The following is a 24,166-nucleotide window of genomic DNA, read 5'->3' as shown; positions in this document are numbered from 1 at the left end:
ACTAAATCAGGGGGCCACAGAGTAAACCCACGCAAGTTTATTTGGTACGTTTATTGTAGTGTTATAAATACATTGTAGGTTTTGATTGTCTCCACCTAACAAGTGTCCACATCATTTTAAGCTTTGTTAAAGCATTTTATCCAAACTTAAACCATTACTAAATGCAAGCCAAAACTTCCAGAATTTCAAGCACCTGTGAACAGTCAAAATGTCCGTTACCTTGCTACAAGCCAAGTGTAAGGCTGTGTTCCTGTCGGTGTCCTGCAGAGTGAAGTCTGCTTTGTTGCTGCTAACCATCACCTCTGCAACACATCAATGCAGTAGGAAGAGTTACATAATGAAGCTCACAAAGTCAAAAGGTGAACTTTGCGCCTGTACTGACCCACGGCGTTCGTTTGCCCATTGAGAGCTGCCATCATCAGCGGCGTCCTTCGCGTGTGCATGTCAGCAATGTTGGCATGAGCTCCGTGACTGAGGAGCAGGGAAATACATTCGACTCTGTCTGCGAAAGCGGCGGCGTGAAGCGGGGACCTGCATTAGTGTGAACATGGTGACCGGTGTCATCATACAGGAAGTAAGAAAAATGTATTCATATAGCACTTTTCACTCAAAGGGTTTCACACAGTCCAATAAAGACATACATACAGTATAGTTAGTCAGGCGGAATCCTTGCATCTTCAAAATCACTACTTTTGAGGCAATTTATTTTTTTTTTTTTATCTCGTTGAGTTACCAAACACCACATCATTCAAGTTGGTATTATACAGTACCTTATACATCTTATACCATTACACAACAACATCGACACAACACCTGTCCCAAATCTTGTTGTATCACTAATTTAATACACTAAAAAAATTAATAATTCATTATGTTTGACGTGTGTCATTTATTAAAATGGTAGAATGTGGCGCTGGCTTCATCGCCACATCAAAGTCTGTGCTCACGCCGACCCCCATCAGAACAAAAAATCTTAATATGTCACCAAAGCAAAGGATTGCGGTTACATCATCTACCCAAGCTCTTTTTCAAAGTTCTTAGAGTCATGAGTGATGCAATAAGCAGTGTAATAAGTGTGAAGGAATTGGTATGCAAACCTACCTTCGTGGCTGACCAGTTCTTTCTGCCCCTAAGCATTACAGTGATCAATTTTTAACAAAACAGGCTAACTTAAATGCATCCAACATAACTATTTTCCCTTTTTATTGCCTAAAAAACATTCAGACTTTCAATCTTGATGCGACAAATTGCGACATAATGCTGTACGGCTCTTGCAGAGTGAGGGAAGAAGCAGAGTTTTACAGCACATCTCAGACAGATCGAACGTTCAAGTTAAGAGATTTGTTCAAGCTATTTCAACACTTCCAATTGGTTAATAATACATACAAATAACAGACAGCGTGTGGACTGACCAATAGTATTGATTTGTGGAAAAAAAAAAAAATATATATATATATATATATATATACATATATATGTATATATATATATTTTTTTTTATATATATATATATGGTATATATATATACCATATTTGGACATACAGGGTTCCCGCCCAACAGCAATGATTTATAAAATACTGAAATCACAACATTTTATGTTAAGACATAAAAATAATTTAAAAAAAAATAAAAACTACATAGTCTTACTGGAATGCCTGCCTAAATAAATGCAATTTATGGCAATGTGATATAATCTTTAGTTTTAGAGATCTCAACGGAGGTGTCTAGAGGACAAAAAGAATGGGCCCTAAGACTAACACATGAGGAACACCACAGGAAAGGCAGATAAACTCTCACTTATTGGGGGCAACAACCACAGAAATAGCTATTTGATAGATATGGGTTAATCCCTACCCATTCCCTCAACCTATCTATGAGGATGTGATGATCAATACTATCAACAGCTTTAGTGAGACCAAGCAAAACTAGAATTGAACATTTACTGGTATCAGAGGCAATAAAAATTTCATTCAAAATGCCAATTATGTGTTCGCTCTGCACCTCTCACCTGCCCTTGGAGTCGGTGAAGTTGATGATGTTTGCGCCGAGGGAGTCGATTAACATCTCTGCCACTCCTTCGTTGTCATTCATACTGAAACAAACAAAACACCCCGTCACTTGTGTCTGTGACTGCATCAGGCATTCAAGCACACAAATAGAAGTATTTGCTTACACTGCACAGTGCAATGGGCTGAATGTGTTGCCTTTTATCTTTCTGAAGACTTCCTGCTCTAACAACAACTCCACACAAGCATCACATCCTAAAGGGAGGAAAAAACACTAAGTAAAACTTAAAATGTGACTTCTGTTAAGCTTTCAGTTTGAGGTTAAGTTTGAGTACCACTGTAGCAGGCCCAATGCAACGGTGTGTAGCCTTTGTTGTCAGTGAGTTGCGAGAGACCATTAGAAGTGCCAGGCGCCTGTAGCATAGCGCCGAGGACGCCCACACGACCACAGGCGGCCGCCAAGTGAAGAGGGGAGAGACCGCGAATGTCCTTCACACATGCGCTGGCCCCTCGCTGAAGGAGAGCCTCCACACACTCCTCCTGGCCTGTCACAGCCTGTGTTAACAAACAGTTCAAATGGTAAATGACTGACCATCTTGGTCATTCATCATACCCGGTATAACAGCGCATCATAATACAATGATTCCACACCCACTAAGATTATTCATCTCACCCCTCGATGGAGGGCCGTCCTGCCCCAGCAGTCTTGAACCTGGACGCTGGCTCCTTGACTGAGCAGCGAATACACACACTCAGTGTGTCCATTCAGCACAGCCAACATCAGCGGGGTTCTTCATACACACACAAAAACATATCATGCCTTTAAATAAGGACTCAATTGTTCCAATTGTTTGTATAAATCTTAAACAGAAGGCCAGTATGATGAATTCAGCCTTCCATAACTCACTGCTTGTTGACATCGAGTGCATCCAAATTGATGTGCTGGTCATTGTTGCTCATGAGGAGACGCAGGCACCCTGAGTGGCCATTTGTAACTGTGATAGACACGCAAAAAGTGTGGCAATGGAATTACTTAAAAATATATGCACTCTTGTGCTCCCATTTCCGCAAAACTATGGTAAAATACATAAGCTTAACTATATGCAAAGTATGGTGTCATTGCCTTAAAATACTATTGTTCACCATATTTTTTCTTGTAATACACTAATAATCCATTCACATATTAAGTGGCTATTCTAAAATGTGCAGTTTATTATACACTAAACTTAAAAACATGCCTATGCTTTTATATCAACTGTGGCGGGCGGTGCTTTTAGTACCTGGGCCTTCAGTGGGGATGTACCTGAATTAATCCACCTCTTAATACCACCACAATTATACAAACCATCAATACTATACAAATACGCAATGTAACAGCTGACGAACGGTGCCATGTACAGTACATCACCTTGAGCACTGCAGATTCAACAATTACCTAATAACATGACAAATACATTTGAATGAATACATCATACTCAAGTTCAACAGAGATACTGATTATTAAATGTAATAATGTGTGCAGATTACTACAGCAGCGTTTAGCTCGTCGAACTTGGCTTGCTCTGATCAACAATCAAAAGGATGGAAAATGCTGACATTATTGTGGGCCAGCGAGCTGTGAGGTGAATTTGAAATCTGATCGGTTAAACAAAAAGTCCAATTGCTACTATAGTTGAAGTTGCATAAGCCAGCACTACTGATTCTCAAGGCCCTGGGCAGATTAGATTGACATGGCAGCACACAGAAGCTGAAAATCTGATTGGATGAAAAAAATATAAACCCCATATACATGGAAGTGAAGTGAAGAAGAGAATAACAGACTGTTAGGAAAAAAATAATAAAATTTCATGGAACAAATAACACTTCGCTTGTAAATGTAGGGCAGTGTACGTCCCATCACTGGTATAACATTTGTTAAGTTTTGTGTTAGCAACTTTTTTAAACGTAAAGTATCAAAGGTCCACTCGTGATATGGAGGAATGTGAAACAACATAACTTCTTCTACCTGCAGCATGGAGAGTGGTCATTTTGTGTGAGTAGTCACAGGTCATGGGCGAGGCGCCGCGGTGAAGCAGGAGCGAGACACACTCCTGGTGGCCTCTGGAGCAGGCCAGGCTGAGAGGCGTGCAGCCTTGGTGGTTACGGACATCCACATCCGGCAGGGAGGTCAAGAGGACTTCTAAGGCTCCGCAGTGTCCGTGATAAGCCTGAATAAATGAAGGGCATACATACATACTGTATGTGCACTTCCAATATCTTTGGTGTGTAAGGACCACAAACTCCCAAAATCCTTCAACTCACCGCCAAGTGAAGTGGGCTGATCTGCCCATAGCACTCAGAGTTACTCGGGAAGTCTGTTCCTGATGACTCAATAAACTGGGGGAAGAAAAAAATTGATTTAAAACATTTTTAAAAAATAAAATAAAAATAAAAAATATAGTGTCATGAAATATAACTCATCAGATCCAGGATTGCGCTCCAATTCTATATCACAAGAGTAAGTCTGATTAAATTTACTTTTAGAGTAATTTAAAACCACAACACTAAATAGCTTAGCCTTGATTAGATTTTCTGCTTATCCTCACTAGGGTCCCAGGCATACTGGAGCCTATCCCAGCTGACTGGTCGCTAGCCATGTAGGTCACATATAAATAGCCATTCACACTCACATTCACACCTACGGGCAATTTCAAGTCTTCAATTAACCTACTGTGCATGTTTTTGTGATGTGGGAGGAAACCGGAATACCCGGAGAAAACCCCAAAAACCGGAGTACCCGGAGAACTCCACACAGATGAGGCCGGATTTGAACCCAGGTCCTCAGAACTGTGAGGCAGATATGCTAACCAGTCAGTCCAACACTTTCACAAAGCGGCCCATTTACATTAGCTCAAGTACGTCATACAACATTCTTACCACGTCAAGAGGAGTTTTACTTGCCATCTAAAAGAAAACACAAACAAAGAGTATTGACTCTCTTTGGGAATTCAGCTCAGCCCACAACGTACCTTTTGGGGCAGCTCAGATTTTAATCGAATAATTTGCAGTTGTTGAGGTACGCACCAGCTCCAGAGAGAGCGTGCGGCCATAGGCTGAGGCATAGTGGACTGCACTGTACCCCTGTTGGTCCCTTACTCCTGGCTCAGCATTGTTCCTCAAAAGGTACTCCACACATCTATGACAATCAGAAACATAAGAATGTTTCCATAGCAATCTGCGACTGAAGATGTGTGAGGTTTTAATGAACTAACGTACTTTCCATCACTGTCAGCTGCAGCAGCGTAGTGCAGAGGGCCGCAGCCTCTCTGGTCTAGCTCATTGACGCTAGCCCCGGAGCCCACCAGGGCAAACACACAGTGGTAATTACAGTTGGCTGATGCATAATGAAGTGGAGTCCTATGATGGTCAGAGGGACATCATTTATTTTCTGGGCAAGTGAAGAGTTCTTTCTCTCGCTCTATGCAGGGCTTTAGCCTTATTTCTATAGCAGTCATGTCTAGGCACTATTCTGGCTGTTAGCTTATACCTTCCATAGTTGTCTTTTTTGTTAAAGTCTGCTCCTATGTTAAGCAGCAAATTCAGGCACTCCAGGTTCCTGAACAGTTAAAAAAAATGTATTTCATTAAATTAACTCCAATACATACTGCAAATAAGATGGATGAAACAAGGACTCACCCTCCAGCTGCAGCAGCATGTAGACAGGTCCTTCCGTAATCATCGGGCGTGTCAATGTCAAATCCTGAAACAAATATGTAAATACAATAAATGTACTGTCAACTAGGTGTTTTCGGAGCCCAAGAAAGGTGCCAACTTTAATGTACCCGAGGACAGCAGCTTCCTGCAGCAATCAGGGAAGCCTGTGAGAGCTGCCAGGTGCAGCGGGAACATCCCGTGAATACCTCTCCTGGAGTGATAAAAAGTAGAGAGGACAAGTTATTACAAGTATTTCAAGACATAGATGAAAGACAATGACATTCTTGTACATGGGGTTTTAGAAAGGATACATTAAGGTTAAAAAAGCCTATCCTAATTTTGTATTTATGTCTCACTAATAAGGCTATCGTCAACAATGTCACAAATTACAAAAGATATCCTCTTCTCTCTCCTCTGGTGGTGCCTTGTAATACAAGTGACCCAACTTTCAAGTTTTTCGAGACATGCGCCATCGGTCAGAAGATTTATTTGTTTACATTTTTATGTTATAATTATATAAATAACAGATATGTAAACACAAGTGGTGTAGCAACAGAAGAAATGGATGAAGTGGGTGGGTAGAGGGAAGTCTGGGCTTCCCTGCTCAAGTTGCTGACCCCGTGACCCGACCCCAGATGAGTGAAAGAAAATGGATGGATGGATGGATGGTGCAGCAACACGTAGACAGACGATATAATACTCACAGATATACATTCATTATCCTCTGTAAAAAAAAAAAAAAAAAAAAACAACTAACATCACTGCAGTTTAGAGACACAGTAATTCTAAAACTCTCATTCATTTGTGATTAAATTACTGTATTATACTGCCGCCTGGTGGCCAAGTCATGCACACCAGAAGGTGCCATAATTAATTAGCTATAATGGACACACTGTTTAATTCTTTGCATTGTATTTTATTGTTATTACTATGTTTTTGTAAAGTTAAATATTACAGAGTGCCATTTTCCTTTTAAAACAAAAAAAATCTGTTATGTTTTTGGGGGAGGCTGGAACGGATTCATGGCATTTCCATTCATTTCAATGGGGAAAGTTTGATTTGAGAGAGAGATACAAGTGTTTTGAGTTACAAAGCGTGGTCAAAGAACAAATTCAACTCGTATCTCAAGGCACCACTCTATATTAAAAGCTTAGCTTTTACTACATTTACAATGACTGACTTGGAAATGGAGGCTCTGTGTTTGACGAGAGCTTTGATGATGAGCTCATGGCCATAGCGTGCGGCAATGTGAAGGGCAGCGTTTCTGTCCCTGTCCGCACAATCAATCTCAGCTCCTACAAACACATAAATATGAAATGCACTGCTCCCATTACAGCACACAAATAATGATTAGGCTCCCGACTTACCATTTTGAATGAGGGCCTGAGAGCAGGAGAACCTGCCATGTGTAGCTGCCATATGGAGGGGAGTCTTTCCATCCTTACTCTGCACAGATGGACAATGGGATTTGTGTACGTAAATATGAACGCTCAATACAGTATCAGTGTTGCAGTCCATGGAGAGGTTCATTGACACTGGTTCATGTTTTACTGAAGTGTTGTGGAAAACCGAGCGATCTGTGAATATCACCCACAAATACAGTACATTCCAAGTAGCCAGGAGCCTTGGGGAGCCACACGCCTCCCCCAGCATGCCCCATATGGTCGTTGATCTTGAGGCTCCATGTGTCCTCATATCAGTTTCCAACAATGCTACCCTACTAATGTGCGTCTTTCTGGTTGCTACTGAAGAGCAAACATACATCCAAAGGTGTTTGGAGACACAAGCGGCATGGGAACTTACCATCCTCAAACAAAGGTTTATATTAGTAAGGTGTGCAGTATATGATCCTATAATAACAATATTGCTGATTTCAATTAAACCTGAGCTTTTAGGTGTTTGTAAGGAACCCACCCGCATGTTTATGTGTGCTCCATGGGCTAACAGCTCTTGGCACAGCGCCCCTTGGCGTGAGGAGGCGGCAAAGTGGAGGGCAGAGAACCCCCTCTCATTGACCTAGACGAAACGAACAAACCACAAAATTGAAAATGCATATTAAGCAGGTTTAACTATGAACACATTCACAAACCTGGTTGACACTAGTCCCAGCCTTGATGAGCTCACTGACCACCACATCCTGCCCATTATAACACGCCAAATGGAGTGGTGTGTTACCATAGGCATTGACCACATTCACCTAAGAAAAACGCATTTTAATCTTTTCAACATCATTGCTAGATGTGAACCATTGCAAGTGCTGACCTGGACCCCTAGGCCCAGCAGGTAGTGTACAGTACTACTCTTCCCGCTGGAAGCAGCTGCATGCAGCGGGGTGTAAGCCTTCTTGTCCTTACAGTCCACCTCTGCTCCACTGCTCACCAGTAACTTAACTACTTCCAGGTGACCTGCATCAGAGGAGCAAGACATAATTACATTATTAGACACAGTCTAGATGTGTTTTTATAGTATTCATACACCAAGCGTACAAATGTAGGGAGCAGAGGTTGGCACGCTTTTGTGCTTAAGGGCCACATTGGATTTTTAAAACTGAGGGGTAGGCCAGGTTATTTAATAGATGAGTTTAAAAAGAACTTAAAATGTGTCATTCATTCATTCATCTTCCGTTCCGCTCATCCTTACTCGGGTCGCGGGCGTGCTGGAGGCTATCCCAGCTATCTCCGGGTGAGAGGCGGGGTACACCCTGAAATGGTCGCCAGCCAATCGCAGGCCACATATAAACAAACAACCATTCCCACTCACATTCACACCTACGGGCAATTTAGAGTCTTCAATTAACCTACCCTGCATGTTTTTTGGGATGTGGGAGGAACCCGGAGTGCCCGGAGAAAACCCACGCAGGCACGGGGAGAACATGCAAACTCCACACAGGCAGGGCCGGGATTTGAACCGCGGTCCTCATAACTGCGAGGGAGATGTGCTAACCAGGCGCCCACTGTGCCACCGTTAAAATGTGTATCTAAATAAATACTATATTCTATGCAGTATATATTATACTGGTGGCCCATACTCTGCTTATCTCTAGTATAGGGGAATGATCCCGAAGACACACTTCAAATTCCAAGTAGACTCTTGTGGGTAAAATGGCTAGGTGCCCAACACAATGGAGCCATGATTTATGGTGTGCAATGAGGTATTTCACCATCTGGTCTGCAAGCCAATCACAGGAGTAAAGGTGAGGAATTTTTCTCTCTTTTGTTCTTGTTTTTTTCATGCAAATATGTACTGTAATTATGACTTTACTATTGCATGAACATACAGGTTACTGGTAGACTACATTTTCTTGCTTGCGCACAAAATTGGATTGCGTTGGTAGTATAGGAACAGAACTCATTCATAAACTGAGGACCTCAACAGCAACTGTTATGGGCGAGAGACCATTGTGTAATCTTACCCATGTAGGCAGCCCAGTGGATGGCCCTCCTATCCTTCTTGTCAAACGCATTGATGTTAGCCCCTCTGGACAGTAGCAACTTCACCATCTACAACCCAAAAGTAAAAAAATATACACTACTATCCATAGAGGGTAATCCTCTAATACCGTATGTGAGGCCAACCTCTGTGTCTCCACTGAAGGCAGCGTGGTGCAGAGCAGTGCGTCCTGCCCGGTCAGACACATTGACATTGCTAAGCAGCGGGACCAGTGCCTCAGCACAGCGCACGGCCTTGTTACTCGCCGCAACATGGAGTGGCGTCTGCCAGTTCTTGTCCCTGGCATTGACATCGGCGCTGTGCTTCAGCAACACAGCCACGGCATCCTGCACAAACAGGGATCATCAGGAAGATTGAGAGAGGATGAAAGAAAAACTGAAAGCTTCTTCATAGGCAGAATTTAGAGAAAAGGTGCACTAAACACCAACAAACTGCCTTATGGATCTTTGCATGTACCTGTATATCTATTTTTCCAGCCCAACAGTCTCATTCTAATGTATTAAGATAACTGGTGTCATCAACAAAACTTTTACATCGGTCATATCTGGGCTGACGTCAAGTTCATATTTGTAATTACAGTCAATCCCTTTCATCACAGAGGATACTTTACAGACCCACCCGCTATAGGTGAAAATCTGTGAAACAGAGAGACCATATAATTTCCCCACATACTTCAAACACATTTAAACACATTGTAACAGCTCTGAACACACACAAAAATGTATAGAAATGTGTATAAAAAATTCTGTACATATTTTTGCGTCTGTGTGTTATTAATTATGTGCCTTTAAGAGACAGGTCTTGGTGGGGTGCCATGTGACAGCTAGTCTGCGTGAGTGTCAGGGTGTGAGCAATGGCCAACAGCAGCTCATGCGTGAGTGTGCTCATTCTGTTTATGTTATACTGTTCTTCCGACGTTCAACAAATGGCTGAGAATGGCGTTCGATGACTGTGGCTCTCTTTTCCGACGTGAAGGTATTACAGTAAATAAGTATACTGTAAAAACCCACAAAAATATTATTGCTATAATCTGTAGATTTCCACAATATTGGGGGGATTTCCAAAAGACAAAAGAGAGACAAGATGCTTTCTACAAGAATATCTGCTGTGATATGGGGGACACACAATCAAACGATAAGACATGGTTTCAGGAGAGTCCAACTGAATGTGTGTTTATAAAATGGTTACCTCACTGCACCAACCCACAGCACGGTGAAGAGGAGTCAACCACTTGTTATCTTTGGCATTAACTCTGGCTCCTTGGAAGAAAATTGCAGATGGCAAATTAGCATCAACAAAGAATTTAAAGTGCCTTCATTATAGCAAAATGATTTGAATGTTAAAAAAAAATTTATCTGGCGGAAAGAGTCTTCATTCATGACTGACAAGTAGGAGGGGTCTTTTGAGCCAATAGTGCCTGGAGCATTTAAAACTCCCTTGATCCTCGTTGACGTGACTTTGGGTGTTAAAATAGCCTACAAACTAACTACACCAGTTACTTGCTCTTCCGAATATTGAGGAACAGGGAAGCACACATAGGCACGTGTGCACGCACACACCCTGTATAGTATTGCGCCAGCGCTGACACCTCTCCTCGTGTCCAGCTGATCTACAGAAAGCCAAGAAGGTAAAGACAGACTGTCCCAGATGGTTTAGAAATCACTAGAAGCCTCACCAGTTGCCATTGGACACAGTGACATCATGTCACAAGGCAATGAGTAGACATACCACTGGAGCATGTGACCATAAAAGATGAAGAACAGGACATTCCACAGAAGAGATCTGTTAAATATTGAACTGAGTGGCTCAATCCCATTCCATGGACAATCTCAGTATGACATCTGAAGCTCTCAAGGCCCAATGACCGATCTTAATGTTGATAATCACATTTTTTGTTTTTTCACATTTAGTACACGATTTTTAAGTAGAACGTGATTGACAGAGTGACTAAACAGCTTGCTTTGAAATACTTCCAATGAGACATTTAGTGTTGCTTTCTTTACCTGAGAGAATGAGCAGTTCAATGATCTCAGTGCCACCCAGGTAGGCTGCAGCATGTAGTGGTGTCCGCTTTTCAGTATCCTGTTACACAAGCCACAAATTAGGTATTGTCACCTATATAGTCATACAGGTATTGTACCTTTTTTTTTTTTGGTTAATGTGATGCAGTGTGGAGAATTACATTGTTTTTTTTTAAATTATCATTATTTTGGCAATAAGGTAGCCAAACTATTACAAAAACAATATGATGCAGTGCAGTTGTTCACCATTGGTTGAAAAATCAATTGTATGGGATCCTTTCAGATCAGATGCAGGTGTTCTTAATGGTTCGTCATTAGTCTAAAATGAACTACGGCCCACAAAGGTCACTGTACAAACTCTCAATTCACTAAGTCTTTGCTCCCATCCATCACTGCACCCTGTCGCAGCACCCCCACTGTGTATTTCAGTGCAGCAGAGGGCAATCAGCAGAGTGGTGCTATAAACAAGTGTTATGTGACTGCAATAGGTGGGGGACAGTGTTGCTGACTCCAGGAAGAGACAGTGTGATGACCCTAGCAATACTGACCACCACAGAGAAAACAAAGCTTAGAGCAGAATTGGGTGAATAATATATCCTGGAACACAAGGATCGAGAAAGGAATGAGATGGGGTGAAGGGTTGTGTCCTAAAGCTGGAGAATGTGGTGCTTCTGTGTCTTCAGTCTTCAGAGCTGCAAAAATGAGCTCTCAAGCAGTCAATTGATTCAATTGATTCTCCTTGGTCTGTTAATGTAGTATGTTGTGTGACGATTCTTACAAACACAACATAGTGCTAGCTCATTGAAAACAGAAGAGATAAAGAAACGAGCAGAGAATGTAGTGCGTGACTTACCTGAATATTGACATCCTCTTTCTTGAATATGAGGGCCCGAACTTCCTCTGGATCCTCATTGAAGATGGCTCTGAGCAAGGATGGCTGCAACAAGAACAACATAGTTATTTTCAAACTGTTATTACCCTCATGACTGTTCTCAGAGGGCATTATGCAAGAGTCATCTTTGTCTGAGTACCACATAAATTCCAGGTGGTAGGTCAAAAATGGTTGCACATGCCAGATTTGTTTATGACAGAGAAGCAGCTGCAGCACACTCTAGCAAACAAACTTTCTCACGTAAACCTGACAGGTTGAAGCTGTGCTCTGCGGCCACGCGGAGCGAGGTCAATGTGACTTCAGAATGTAGTCTTCTGCCTTTCTAATTATGAATTGATTTACACTACATGTGATATAAATGTCTTCAAAAGGAGAAAAGTTGTCTGTGTATGGAGCGAAACATTTGTCTTCTAATAAGTGAGGAAGACAAATCGGACACTTTTTGTACAAGGGCTACAAAGAAATGGGAATTACTGCATTGATATTGATGCATCGTCTCAAATAATGGCTTGCACTCTAATATACACAGTGCACCCATTACCGTATTTTCACGACCATAAGGCGCACTTAAAAGTCTTAAATTTTCTCAAAAATGGACGGGGCGCCTTATAATGCAGCGCGCCTTATGTGCGCACCGAGTTCCAACATCTATAAATGTTGTGTGATGAGCGCTCTGCTTGACTTTTTTTTTTCTCTCTCTCTTTTTGGCCGCTTGACTGACTGGGAGCATTTTCTGCTGACACGCTGCTTAGACAGAGGAAAAGCGGACGTGGCTGAGGACAGCATGCGGACGTAAAGGTATAGGTATATAGCACCGGGGTGTGCATTGTGCAAAACAACATCAGTTTGGCTAAGAACACCCGAAAATGGCACCTACGAAGAGACACGCTTACGAAGCACAGTTTAAACTGCAAGCTATCAGTTACGCGGAGGAACATGGGAATCGAGCAGCCGCGAGAGAATTCAAGATCAACGAATCCATGGTTCGCAAGTGGAGGAAGCAGGAAAACGAGCTTCGCCAAGTCAAGAAGATGAAGCCAAGTTTCCGCGGAAAAAAAAGAAAAACAAAACGCGGAAACAAGGCGAGCAATGGATTAATGAGCAAAGAACAGCCGGGACAAGTGTCTCAAGTCACCATTTGACTGAGTGCAATACCTCTGCCATGTGCAGCAAGTGAGGAAGCTTGCCATCATTCGGGGAGGCTTGACTAAGGAACTCCGACCGCTGGACATCCGTGTAAACAGGGCGTTCAAAGTGAAGTTGCGAGCGGCGTGGAAGCGATGGATGACAGATGGCGAACACAGCTTTACTAAGACTAGGAGGCAGCGCCGGGCGAGTTACGCCACAATTTGTGAATGGATTGTGGCTGCTTGGGCTAACGTGTCTGCTTGCACTGTTGTTCGAGCTTTCGTAAAAGCCGGCATCATTTCTGAGGAGCCGCACGGCAACGAGACTGACTCCGACAATGACGAGAGGGAACCTGGCGTGTTTGATTGAGAACTTGCCCAGCTGTTCATTTCGGATCCAGGAGATGAGGACTTTGATGGATTTGTGGATGAGGATTGATCAAAGAAATAACATGAGTACATTGTTAAATACTTCAATAAAGTACAACCGAACTCAGTTTTGCTCCCGCTGCCTTTTTGAAAACATTCTTTTAGCGTGCATGCATGCTACCGTATGTTTTAAGCTAGCGTATGTTTTACCGTGCCTGCGCCCAATAATACGGTGTGCCTTATGTATGTGTTAAATACAGAAATAGACCCCGTAACTGAGACTGCACCTTTTAATACGGCGCGCCCTATGGTCGTGAAAATACAGTAATCCAAAATATGTCCAATTAAACTAATAAATGCCTCACCCCAAGTAGATGCTTCGTGTGTTCCCTTCAGGAGCACCAGGTGTTTAAAAACACGCTGCCCGCAGAGCAGACTTGACATCTGTAACGCTGAATTTCAGTGTGTTTAAAATAAAAAGTGCTGATTCATAGAGATCGGAACATTCCGGAGCAACACCTGCTAACACTGACCTTAATGGAAAAACTAAATGTTGGTTAAATTATTTAGCTTTCAATCAAGGGGTGAATTTTAAAAATAACCTAAATAACAAACAAAACATTGTATATACATAAAATCCATCCATCCATTTTCTATGCCGCTTATCCAGTTTAGGGCCACTGGGAGCTGGAGCCTATCCCAGCTGACTCTGGGCACAAGGCGAACTACACCCAGGACTGGTCGCTGTTAAGTCACAGGGCAGATAGAGAGACAGACAACCATGATCACTCACATTCACAACGTCACTGAGTGGGAACTGAACCCACGCTGCCGCCACCAAAGTCAGCCGACGATGTACCACTACACTATCTGTGACTATAAATCAAATATTTATTGGAACACATACTGTAATATAAGTATCCATCCATCAATACCGCTTATCATCACGATTATATTAGAATAACCATCATTTGGTAAATTCAGTTTTTTTCCCCATAAAAATGCATTAGGACAAATAAAGGCCTCCTCTCTAATGAATGCCTGGGTACTCTCTGCTGTGGATAAATTAACACCCCTTGCCCCCAAACTATTTTATAAAGGTATTTTGGGCAATACTATCAAATGTGACAATTTCAGACTCAATCAGTGATGATGGAACTATTTAGTTGTTTAGTTATCTTTCAGTTATCTACAACAACAAAACCTGGCCCATCATCACAGTCTTTCTCGTGAAGTACTGCTTAAATAAAGGCATTGATACAAAGTGTACTGTAAATAGTGCTTTGTGTGCTGCGATTTTACTGAAAATGGCACTTGATGAGATGGCCTGTCAATCTGAAGGAGGTCTGAAGAGGCTTCCAAAAACCCTCATTTGCAGTCTTCCAAGTATTATCACTCTGCAGAAGTGTGTCAACAACACACTGACACACTTGCTCTGTCAGAGGGGAATCCTGGCTTCTTAAATAGACTTTTCTCCCAATTCAACTTTCACTCTGTCCCGGCTAAAAATAAGTGAGGCACGTTGATGACTGTTGCATGCTAGTTAAACGGCTGACAAGTGGAACAACGCTTAGTGTGGTGGTACATCCTGTGGATCCTCAGTACTCCTATTAAAGTACATAATACAAAGTGCATTTTATCTGCATAGCAATGTGTCAGTGTTGGATTTAGAACTACAATGGCTTTGGCTTTTGTGATAATCTTTACATACCAGAATTTGTCTCATTCATTAAACTGCTGCTAAAATTGGCATGTACAGAAGTGCACTGTATTTTTATACAATAGACAGTGTGTCTACTTATGTAACTGATGTCACGTTTTAACATGGAGTCAGGTGTGACAGTGACACACAAGTGGACTTGAAATTTCAATGAGCGTTTTCATTCACAAATTCAGTCAGTAACGGAACCAAAAAGATGAGACCATCTCACCTTGTCCTCCAGGGCAGCAGCCCTTCTAGGGGCATGATGGGATCTGCGGTCTGGGGTCGATTTGGGCCGAGGGGGTGGGGGTGAAAAGGAGGGCTCATCTTCCTCCACCTCCTCCAGCACCACGATACAAACACGACTAGCCCGCTCCGACCGCATCAGGAAGCAGCAAACAAATAAAGCAGCGCCTCTCTCACAAAAAACACAATGTTCCCTCTTACATATGTGCCCAATGGGGAGCACAGGGGTTACCAACAAATCCCAAAAACACAGCCATTTCCTTGGAAATAACCAGTGCACATCTTGATGTAAAATCCAAGCACTCGTAGAGCTCTGCAGCACACCTCCTCTCCTCCTTGCTCTTTGCCACTGTAAACAGAAGCAGTGGCGACAGCAGGGAATTCCTCTGCGTAATGATGTCGGCAGGCAGCATGCGGCAGAATGACGGCGCTGCCTCGCGGCCGACAGAATGCTGTGGGTCCTCGCCGCTGTTGTGCAAACGCGCTCACAAAAGAGCACCGGTGCATGTGTGGGTATGCATTGCGCCTTTCAGCTAGACTGCTGAAGCCAGCTCTTTCCGGAGAAGAGACCAAGAGGGGTGAGCGAGGCAATGACGAGGGAGTGTGTTTGTGTGTGTGTGGGGGCAGTTACCTAGAGCTCTACAATAGCCATGAATCCTGAAATGGCGCAAAGGGGGTGGAGGTCAGTTGAAAGGATGCAAGCTGACTCATTACACATAATTCAAACAAGAAGAAGAATGATCCAAATTAATATTAACAGATTCTGCATTCTCAGTCCAAGTTCTAGGTATCAAGCGTGAGAGAAGAGCGTACCGGTAATTAGCATAAATCGGCAAAGCAGCGTCGATGAATCCCTGATAAATGCATCCGTGTCCTGGTATCCCCTTTTTGGTGTATTATAAGTGGCATTGCTTCAAAAGTCTCCTCATTATGCAAGTGGAACAAACAGGCTCTGTGAGAGACTGCGAGGGCAGCTAACGAGACCAGTCTGTGCGTGTTGTTGTCTGTGTGCGTCACTCTGCCTCATATTCAACACACATCCTGAAAGGAGCAACGTTGCCAAGCCGCACAAGCCCATTAACTGAGAGCGAGCGTAGATGAGATAAACAGAATAGTCCCAAATTATGACTGCAATGGACTCATCCTGTGGCACTAACAAATACATGAAGAAGCGAGACATAAAGAGTTGAAGCAGAATAACAGAGATGATGATGTAAGTATTTGTACACGTGACCTTAACGCGGGAGTTCTGAGAAGGCCTGTGTGACTGGTAGTATACAATGACCTCTGCTCTGGCCATGTGCCAACATGCACCGTGGGTAATGTGATCCTAGCTGGGATTCCTCAAAGGCCAGCATGCTGCGCAATGATGAAGATGGAGACATGCCTGCAGTGCATTAGTTAGTTCTGCTTTGCAATAGACATATTGCGCTTTTTTTATTTTTAAATGTCAAATGATCACAAACTTTGAACATTCTCTGTCTTTTTATCCTGGCTCGCTGCCATCATGCAAGCTTATTTGTACATGGAGTAGTATGAGAGTCTGCATAAACAGTCTGTGGGGACAAATGATCACTGCGAAGCTTTGAGACAGACATTGCTTCGAGGGGTTGTGAGATCGACTTATTTGATGAATAATCTTTACTTTACAGAAATTTGGGGACCACCTACTCTCCAAATATCCCCAAAACAATAGTAGTCGACTAGTCATCAATATACGGTGGATCTTGGAACAAACTTACAGTAAATTGCTGTCAAACAATTTGCAAACTGACCTAAAAGTAGAGTCTAGAATATAATCAAAAACATGGCAAGAAGCATAGGACTGGTCCCTTTCCTCACAGTTCTTTTTTTTTTTACTTTTTATTATATTTTCTTTGGCTTTGTGTGTCGGTATTATACGCTTTTACAAGAATACCAGTGTTGATCAGCCAAAAGAGGGAAAAAAGGCAATAAGAACTAAAATAGGACTAGAATTTGGAAAATAATGCTCGAACAGAGCCCACAGACTTTCATCAAATAATGAGCAAGCCTGAGAGTAAATACAATTGTGTACTAACATAAACAAGATTTTACAATGTGCTAGGAGGCTCTCTGGCTACCCGCCATTATCAACACAATACTGACGCGCATCTTGGAAATGCATGAGAAGCCCTGAGCTGAGTAGAACCAAATTGTCTGGTTTTTGTGTGTGCTTGACTCTCCATCCTTCTCTCGGGGCTACAAAAGTACATGTCGCACTCTAGAGGACAAACATAAATGCATCGTGACAGTGACATTCACCCCCGAGTCAGTTCCTGTCCTTTCAATGTCTATTTACAACTCTTTGTCCGGTTGACTGTCAGTAAACGCCACAGAGAACAATACAGAATTAAGATGGGGAGAAATTAGTCCCACAATCTTCCCCCTCTGGAGTACATACCAGCTGTCTGGAGGAAGCATCACAAGTGGACTAGTTTTTAATCTGATGTATGACACTATACACAACTAAAGTTTATTTAAATTGCTCCAAGCTGTCACTAGATATGAATACCAATGTCATAATATATTTAAAAAATATATAAAGCAGTTGCATGTAAAACAACTTACAAGTTATTTTAAAGCATATAGGTCATGAAAACAGTGTCCACTCATGTTACACCTTACAAATCAATCAATACAAAGGCCTGTGACTACTATTCTGGGCACAATGTGGCCCATTAGATAAAAACTAAAACACTAGATTGGACTTCAAGGGCGGAAACAAACAATACAACACTTGTGTAAGTTGTGTGACACAGTTGGGTCTCTGATTTGTTCACAACAGCTGCTGTGATGAGAGTACTGTCTAATTCCTGTTCTAAACTGGAGATCATTTTTCATTTTCATTGCCTCATAATGGCACCCTGAGTACACCCTGTACTTAAGTAAAAGGACACACTCGTGGCAAAATATTAATAAAGACTGGTAAAAGTAGGTCACTGATTGTACTCTTGTGCTTATGTAAAAGTAAAAAAATACAGACAGAAATGTAAAAAAGTACAACAGTAAAAAAATATTTTTACTGCCAATTGTATACAACACCTGTTTCGATAACTTGTACACGAATGAAAAATTTCAGATTCGACAGAATTTTTGAATGTCAGAAACTAATGTTTTTCAGGCTAGCACAAGATGATGCATTCACCACAAAGCAAGAATTGTCATGAATAAGGCCATAAATGGGGAATATCTTGCTTCTCCAAACCAAGGTGGACTTTACCTCTCTCCATTTGTCTTTTTTAACATCCTGTGGTCATCCATGTAGGTTGAAAAAAGCATCATGCCCATTTTTGACAAAGAGGAGAACGTACAGATATCAAATGTAGGGAGTAAAAGTAAAATGTCAGGAAAGAAATACGACCTGAAAACCACTGAACAACGGTGAATAATTATTTGTACTTCCTTACTGATGCCCAACCAGTGGGCCGTGGCACATTCGTGGCGAGATCATCAGGTGTGCCGCAGGAAATTATCCAATTTCACTTAACTGGTTGAAAATCATTTATTTACTACAAATAATATGTTTGTTCATTTATGACAGCAACGTACAGTGACAGGCAGAACAATGCTCTGCTTTCAAATGTACAGAGTAAAAAGAAAATAAATCAGATAAATAAATACTCAAGTAGCCTTCAGATACCAAACCAAAAAAAAACTACTTATGTACAGTAAGGAAGTATTTGTACTTCGTTACCTGCCATTCACACCATTGTTAACAGGTGACTGATCCCCACCCCCAGCTGCCACATAAAGACAGATAGACAGCTGACAAAGTAAAACCCTTGTGGCTACTTAGAGCAGAAACACTCAATTATATCTTAACTGTATCTTTCTCTATGCCTTTTTGTTTTGCAGTCAAACAGTTTAGATGGCTGCTAACAACTAGCGTAAAAAAGTTAGCCGGCTGCTATTCCAGCGGTTTTCACTAACAAAGAACGAACGGCACAATAACGCCTCAGCATACTGAATGACTGTAGTGTTTTAAATTAGTGACATCAATTCACGTTTTCACTGGGTAAAAGTGCCACAATGCAACAGGCACCCTGATTTAAATATCCTCCTTTGTTAGGATGTGTTCACTGATTTGTTTACCGTTAGCTGCTAGCTTTTCAAGCGAGCTCCTGAGTCAGAGAACGATGGACATCTGTTTCACGTCAACTTTTTGTTTTTTTAATTATAACCACACTTGTGCAGCGAGCTGATTCACGTTAGATAATTACATTATAGACCGCAGCAGCTAGTCTGTTTGAAGGCGTTCACTGCATAAAAACCAAGCTAGCAGGTCTTAACTTCAAAGAAAAGTACGAGGCGTGTCGGTAATTTCAAAATAGCAATTATGTACCAGTACCTGCTCTTGTAGCTTCATCACAGCCATAATCCCCAGTGTTTAAGGAAAGGGAGGTAGTAAATCTGCCCGGTAACTGCTCAGGACTAACCGGGGGCAGAATACTGAATGAACACGGAGACCCCCGCCCCCTCCCAAAAAAAACTTCCTTCCTGGCACGGAAAGACCAGTCCACGGCACGAAACATAACCTGGACATTTTCTGCGTCTTTAGGTAGTTTATTGTTAATATTTAAAACGTGTAAATTCACAACAGACACAAGCATGTACGAGACCCACAAAATTGTAACTACTTATATATTCGTCGCGTCGAGGACTTTTCCCCAACCTAAAATTGGTTATAAAAATGTTTTTATTAAATGATTTCTTTTAAATAATTGGTGATCTGACATTTTGTAAATACGATCAGTAAATTCAACACAGCACATATCTTCCACTTATTTAATAATTGGTTAATCATAATTACAATAATTATAAATCCAATTAAAAGCAATTAGCAAAAATATTTTCATACACAAAAGAAAATGTATAAACCTCATCTAAGAGTGGCCTGGCTCTTCCGTCTATTTAAAAATAAAATGATGGCCCTGAACACAATTTTACCCACCCCTGGTAGAAACTCATCATGGTAGCCACATTTATTAATAAGAAAAAACATTTAATAAGTCAAAATGTTAAGTGATACGTGCTTAAAAATGTATTTTTTTTCTTCAAATTGCTCTTTGCTGTTACATTTCAAACCAAAGTGAACAGAATGTAACCATTTAAACCAAAATAAATAAAAACAAAAACTACACTAGTTTCCCAACACTTGAGCGTAAACACACTGAGGAAGCTGATTTGTATCATTTGTCACAATATTAAAAAAATACGACTCATTTACAACTTCAATTATTAATCCACAATATACATAAAAACAAAATCTAATTAATGGGTTCTTAGATGTGGTCGCACAGTGCAGTGTTTAGCACATCTGTCTCAAAGTTCTGAGGTTCAGGGTTTGATTTCAGCTCTGGCCTTCCTGTGTGGAGTTTGCATGTTCTCCCTGTGATCGTGTAGGTTTTCTCCAAGTACTCTGGCTTTCTCCTCTATTCCAAAAACATGTATGTTTGGTTCAACGAAGACTCGGATTGCCCATTGGCGTGACTGTGAATGGTTGCTTGTCTATTTGTGCCCTGCCTCTCAGCCACGACCCTCATGAATGCAAGCGGTAAAAGGGGTTCTAAGATAATGACATGACATCTTGTGGGTTTCCTCTGTGAACTTGCCAATGATTTTTCAACTGGGCCGCACTAGAAAATTGCTTGCCACACAATCCACATTTCTTCCTCACCATGTGGCTCTCCAGATGTCGCAGTGAACTCTCTGTGTTATTTGTTTCCAGTTTCCCACAAATCCCACAAAGGGACCCATTTCTCAAATGAGTCCACACGTGCGATTTTAGCGTGTAGATGTAATGGAAAGTCTTTCCACATACTTGACAGGTATACGCTCCTGTGTCATTCTGAATGGGAGGTTTCCGTTTTCCATTTAAACTCAAAGGTTTCTTGCCAAGTTGCTTTTTCCTTGACCTGAGTGCTTTCAAACCTGAAGATGGGATTTCTAATTCATTGTATTGTTGGGTAGACGTGTCCACACAGAGAATATTTAAGGCAGAGTCTTGGCCCCTGTATGCCCCCAAACCTTGTTCTCCACTGTGATGGGCCTGTTCAGTTTTAACTGGAAGTATTGAGAACTTTTGACCATCCTGATCTCGGAAGACAAACACCTTCTGGCACCAGACATCAGAAGTGGATGCAACATCCTTTTCAGAAACAAAGCTGAAGGGCAGATCTCTTTCTAAAGAGGGAAGCAGAGGAATAGCTTTCATCATGCTGTACAGTATTAAACTATAGTTTAATTTGAATTTGTTTTCCAAAAATTATTGTTATGTAATGTGACATCATACCATGAATAAAATATCCAATTTCACTTAATAGATACAAAAATAATGACTACAAATAATCTCTTTGTCCTAAGGGCACCAGCTAAAAAATATTTTTAGAATCAAGTATTCTACCCATTACCTCATCAATTACTCAGATAAATTGTATTTTGCAACAGAAACAACAAATTTGCATGTGAGGTGCAGATATTTTAGTCCACTTCGGGTCACCGTACTCACATTCTACAGTGTAGTAGTATAAGTGACTGAGTATGTGTGGCTTTAGAAAGCAGTCCCTGGCCTGGTGAGTGACGTGGGAGTCACCGAGCGAGAGTGGCTATTGTTTGCTCAGGTTACCGGCTGGCTGTCAACTTGCTAACCATAATGTTAGCCAGCCTGCGTTTCAAGTCACTAGGCGTCAGTTTTGTGATTAAGGGCGATGCAAACCAGAACTAGCAGACATTCCAACAGCTTCTTCCCTCTTGCGATCAACTTCTTAAACACCTAACCTACAATTCCATTACAACATGCTCGCAATTTTTTGACTTGAGTTTGTTGTCACATTTCCGTGGGGCCAATTATACATTACTCCTGCACTCACTGTAGTTGTCTCGCCACGCTGCACTATTTGCATATCTGTTGTTGACCAATACTGGCCACTCATGCCAGAGTAGCATCTGCTCCATTTGCACACTGATTGAGGAGTATCCGCAACATTTGCACAACCAACATTGTCCCAGATTATCACACTACTCGTCATTTTAAACCGCATACACTCCTTGAAGTCTCGGCACCCTTTGCACAATGGTCATTGCACCGGACTATTGCAATATTAGTCATTCGAACTGCTCTAAGTGCTAGAGGACTCTGCATCCTTTTGCACAATTGTCCCAAAAAAAAAAAAAAAATGTACCGGCATTACCAGATAACTAGCAACCCTTTACTGGTCAGTGACTGTTTTTTTTTTGTCAATGTCTTTATGTCTCAAAAGTGTTCTCTGTCAATTGACTGTCTGTTGTCGTACTAGAGCGGCTCCAACTACCGGAGACAAATTCCTTGTGTGTTTTTTGGACATACTTGACAAATAAAGATGATTCTGATTCTGATAAACTTGTGGCCAGAGAAGCTTGTGTATAAATGTAAAATCGGTATGTAACATTGTGTTGATGTTAACATTCTATTTTGAAGTGTGAAATGATCCCAAACTTTAAACCGTTTCAGCCCCACTTTGTTCATCTGTGAATGCCAATGTTATATAGCAGTGATTCTCAACCAGTGTGCCGGGCGGGGCACATTAGTGTGCCGTGAGCGCTCTTCAGGTGTGCCATGGGAAATTATATAATTTTATCTAATTGCTCAAAATATTATTTATTTACAAGAAATAATGTATATCTTTGTTCATCTATTCATGCCAGTGAGGCATAGTGACAGACAGAACAAATAAATGCTTTTCTATTAGATGGCAGGAAGTAGATACAGTAATTAATGTATCCACTTTTTGTGACATTTTTGTTTGTTGGTGTGCTGTGAGATTTTTAAGTTGTAAAATATGTGCCTTGGCTCCATAAAGGTTGGAAATCACTGGTATATAGCAACAAGAACAACAATGAAATGCTCTTCCACTAGATGGCATAAGGTACATAATAAATCCATGTAGTTCAGTATACAACCAACTTCAAATGTACAATGTTTGCCTTGGATCAGTAAAGTTTGGTAAACATTGCTGTAGACATACCCGCCTCTTGGTTTGGATGGTGTATCGGATAACCTGTAAAGTAAACATGTATATGAATGATCATTATATTAAACAAGCAAGCATTGCAATATTATTATTAAAGCAGAAAACAGCGATAAATGGGGATTTCTTATGGGCCCTTTTCCGGTTTTTGGGCAAACCAGAGAGATGATCATCACACTTTAATGCCATGTTTCGATGGCGAGAGCTTGGCAATCTGGAATTCACCCAAAATCACCAACTTTTGTTTAATTTCAAAAGTCGGGGACTTTTTATGTAGACACAATTCCGTATCAGTCATATTTTGTTTAAAATTCAAATATATTTCAAAATCATGATTCATTTAAGATGCAGTTGAAAAATTCTATAAAGATAAAATATCCTAAGTACATTTTAGCGTGTAAAATAGCACCTAACGAACAAATCTTTGGTGTCATCTTTGAAAGCCACATTTTCATCAGCACATAAATACTGGCAAAAATTTTTGACTCATGTTGAGACCCCCAAAAAGGCAATACCTTTATTGGTACAATAATAATAAACAGTGATTCCAAGTAGGCGTGGTGCTCGGGCCCTAATAACAAAGTTGTGTACTAACGTATACTTTAACAACACAGGGATAAAGTATGAATGGT

At 41.4% G+C, this 24,166-nt stretch overlaps 1 protein-coding gene across 2 annotated transcripts in view; it reads right to left on the bottom strand.

Moving 5' to 3' along the window:
* Positions 1-24,166, bottom strand: part of LOC133471161 (serine/threonine-protein phosphatase 6 regulatory ankyrin repeat subunit A) — a 28,320-nt gene that overhangs the window by 1,770 nt on the left and 2,384 nt on the right. Inside the window, exons 6-32 of one of the 2 annotated variants that reach the window (XM_061760444.1) lie at positions 23,532-23,564; positions 19,877-21,711; positions 12,025-12,108; positions 11,154-11,232; positions 10,339-10,409; positions 9,276-9,476; positions 9,113-9,200; positions 7,963-8,105; positions 7,790-7,897; positions 7,615-7,716; positions 7,068-7,146; positions 6,881-6,995; positions 5,829-5,911; positions 5,683-5,746; positions 5,534-5,602; positions 5,263-5,403; positions 5,071-5,182; positions 4,924-4,950; positions 4,309-4,383; positions 4,013-4,214; positions 2,915-3,002; positions 2,681-2,798; positions 2,343-2,562; positions 2,175-2,262; positions 2,010-2,093; positions 383-531; positions 220-302 (exon numbers count right to left, since the gene is read on the bottom strand). In XM_061760444.1, the coding sequence (XP_061616428.1) occupies positions 220-302; positions 383-531; positions 2,010-2,093; positions 2,175-2,262; positions 2,343-2,562; positions 2,681-2,798; positions 2,915-3,002; positions 4,013-4,214; positions 4,309-4,383; positions 4,924-4,950; positions 5,071-5,182; positions 5,263-5,403; positions 5,534-5,602; positions 5,683-5,746; positions 5,829-5,911; positions 6,881-6,995; positions 7,068-7,146; positions 7,615-7,716; positions 7,790-7,897; positions 7,963-8,105; positions 9,113-9,200; positions 9,276-9,476; positions 10,339-10,409; positions 11,154-11,232; positions 12,025-12,108; positions 19,877-19,903 (2,700 nt within the window). In that variant the 5' untranslated portion in view covers positions 19,904-21,711; positions 23,532-23,564. Of the gene's footprint in view, positions 1-219; positions 303-382; positions 532-2,009; positions 2,094-2,174; positions 2,263-2,342; positions 2,563-2,680; positions 2,799-2,914; positions 3,003-4,012; positions 4,215-4,308; positions 4,384-4,923; positions 4,951-5,070; positions 5,183-5,262; positions 5,404-5,533; positions 5,603-5,682; positions 5,747-5,828; positions 5,912-6,880; positions 6,996-7,067; positions 7,147-7,614; positions 7,717-7,789; positions 7,898-7,962; positions 8,106-9,112; positions 9,201-9,275; positions 9,477-10,338; positions 10,410-11,153; positions 11,233-12,024; positions 12,109-15,490; positions 16,481-19,876; positions 21,712-23,531; positions 23,565-24,166 lie in introns of those variants that run through there. The other variant, XM_061760443.1, reaches the window with a different exon arrangement.

Source organism: Phyllopteryx taeniolatus, chromosome 21 (genome assembly GCF_024500385.1).
Source record: "Phyllopteryx taeniolatus isolate TA_2022b chromosome 21, UOR_Ptae_1.2, whole genome shotgun sequence".
Taxonomy (NCBI): domain Eukaryota; kingdom Metazoa; phylum Chordata; class Actinopteri; order Syngnathiformes; family Syngnathidae; genus Phyllopteryx; species Phyllopteryx taeniolatus.
This window is presented reverse-complemented; position numbering and strand designations above follow the sequence as displayed.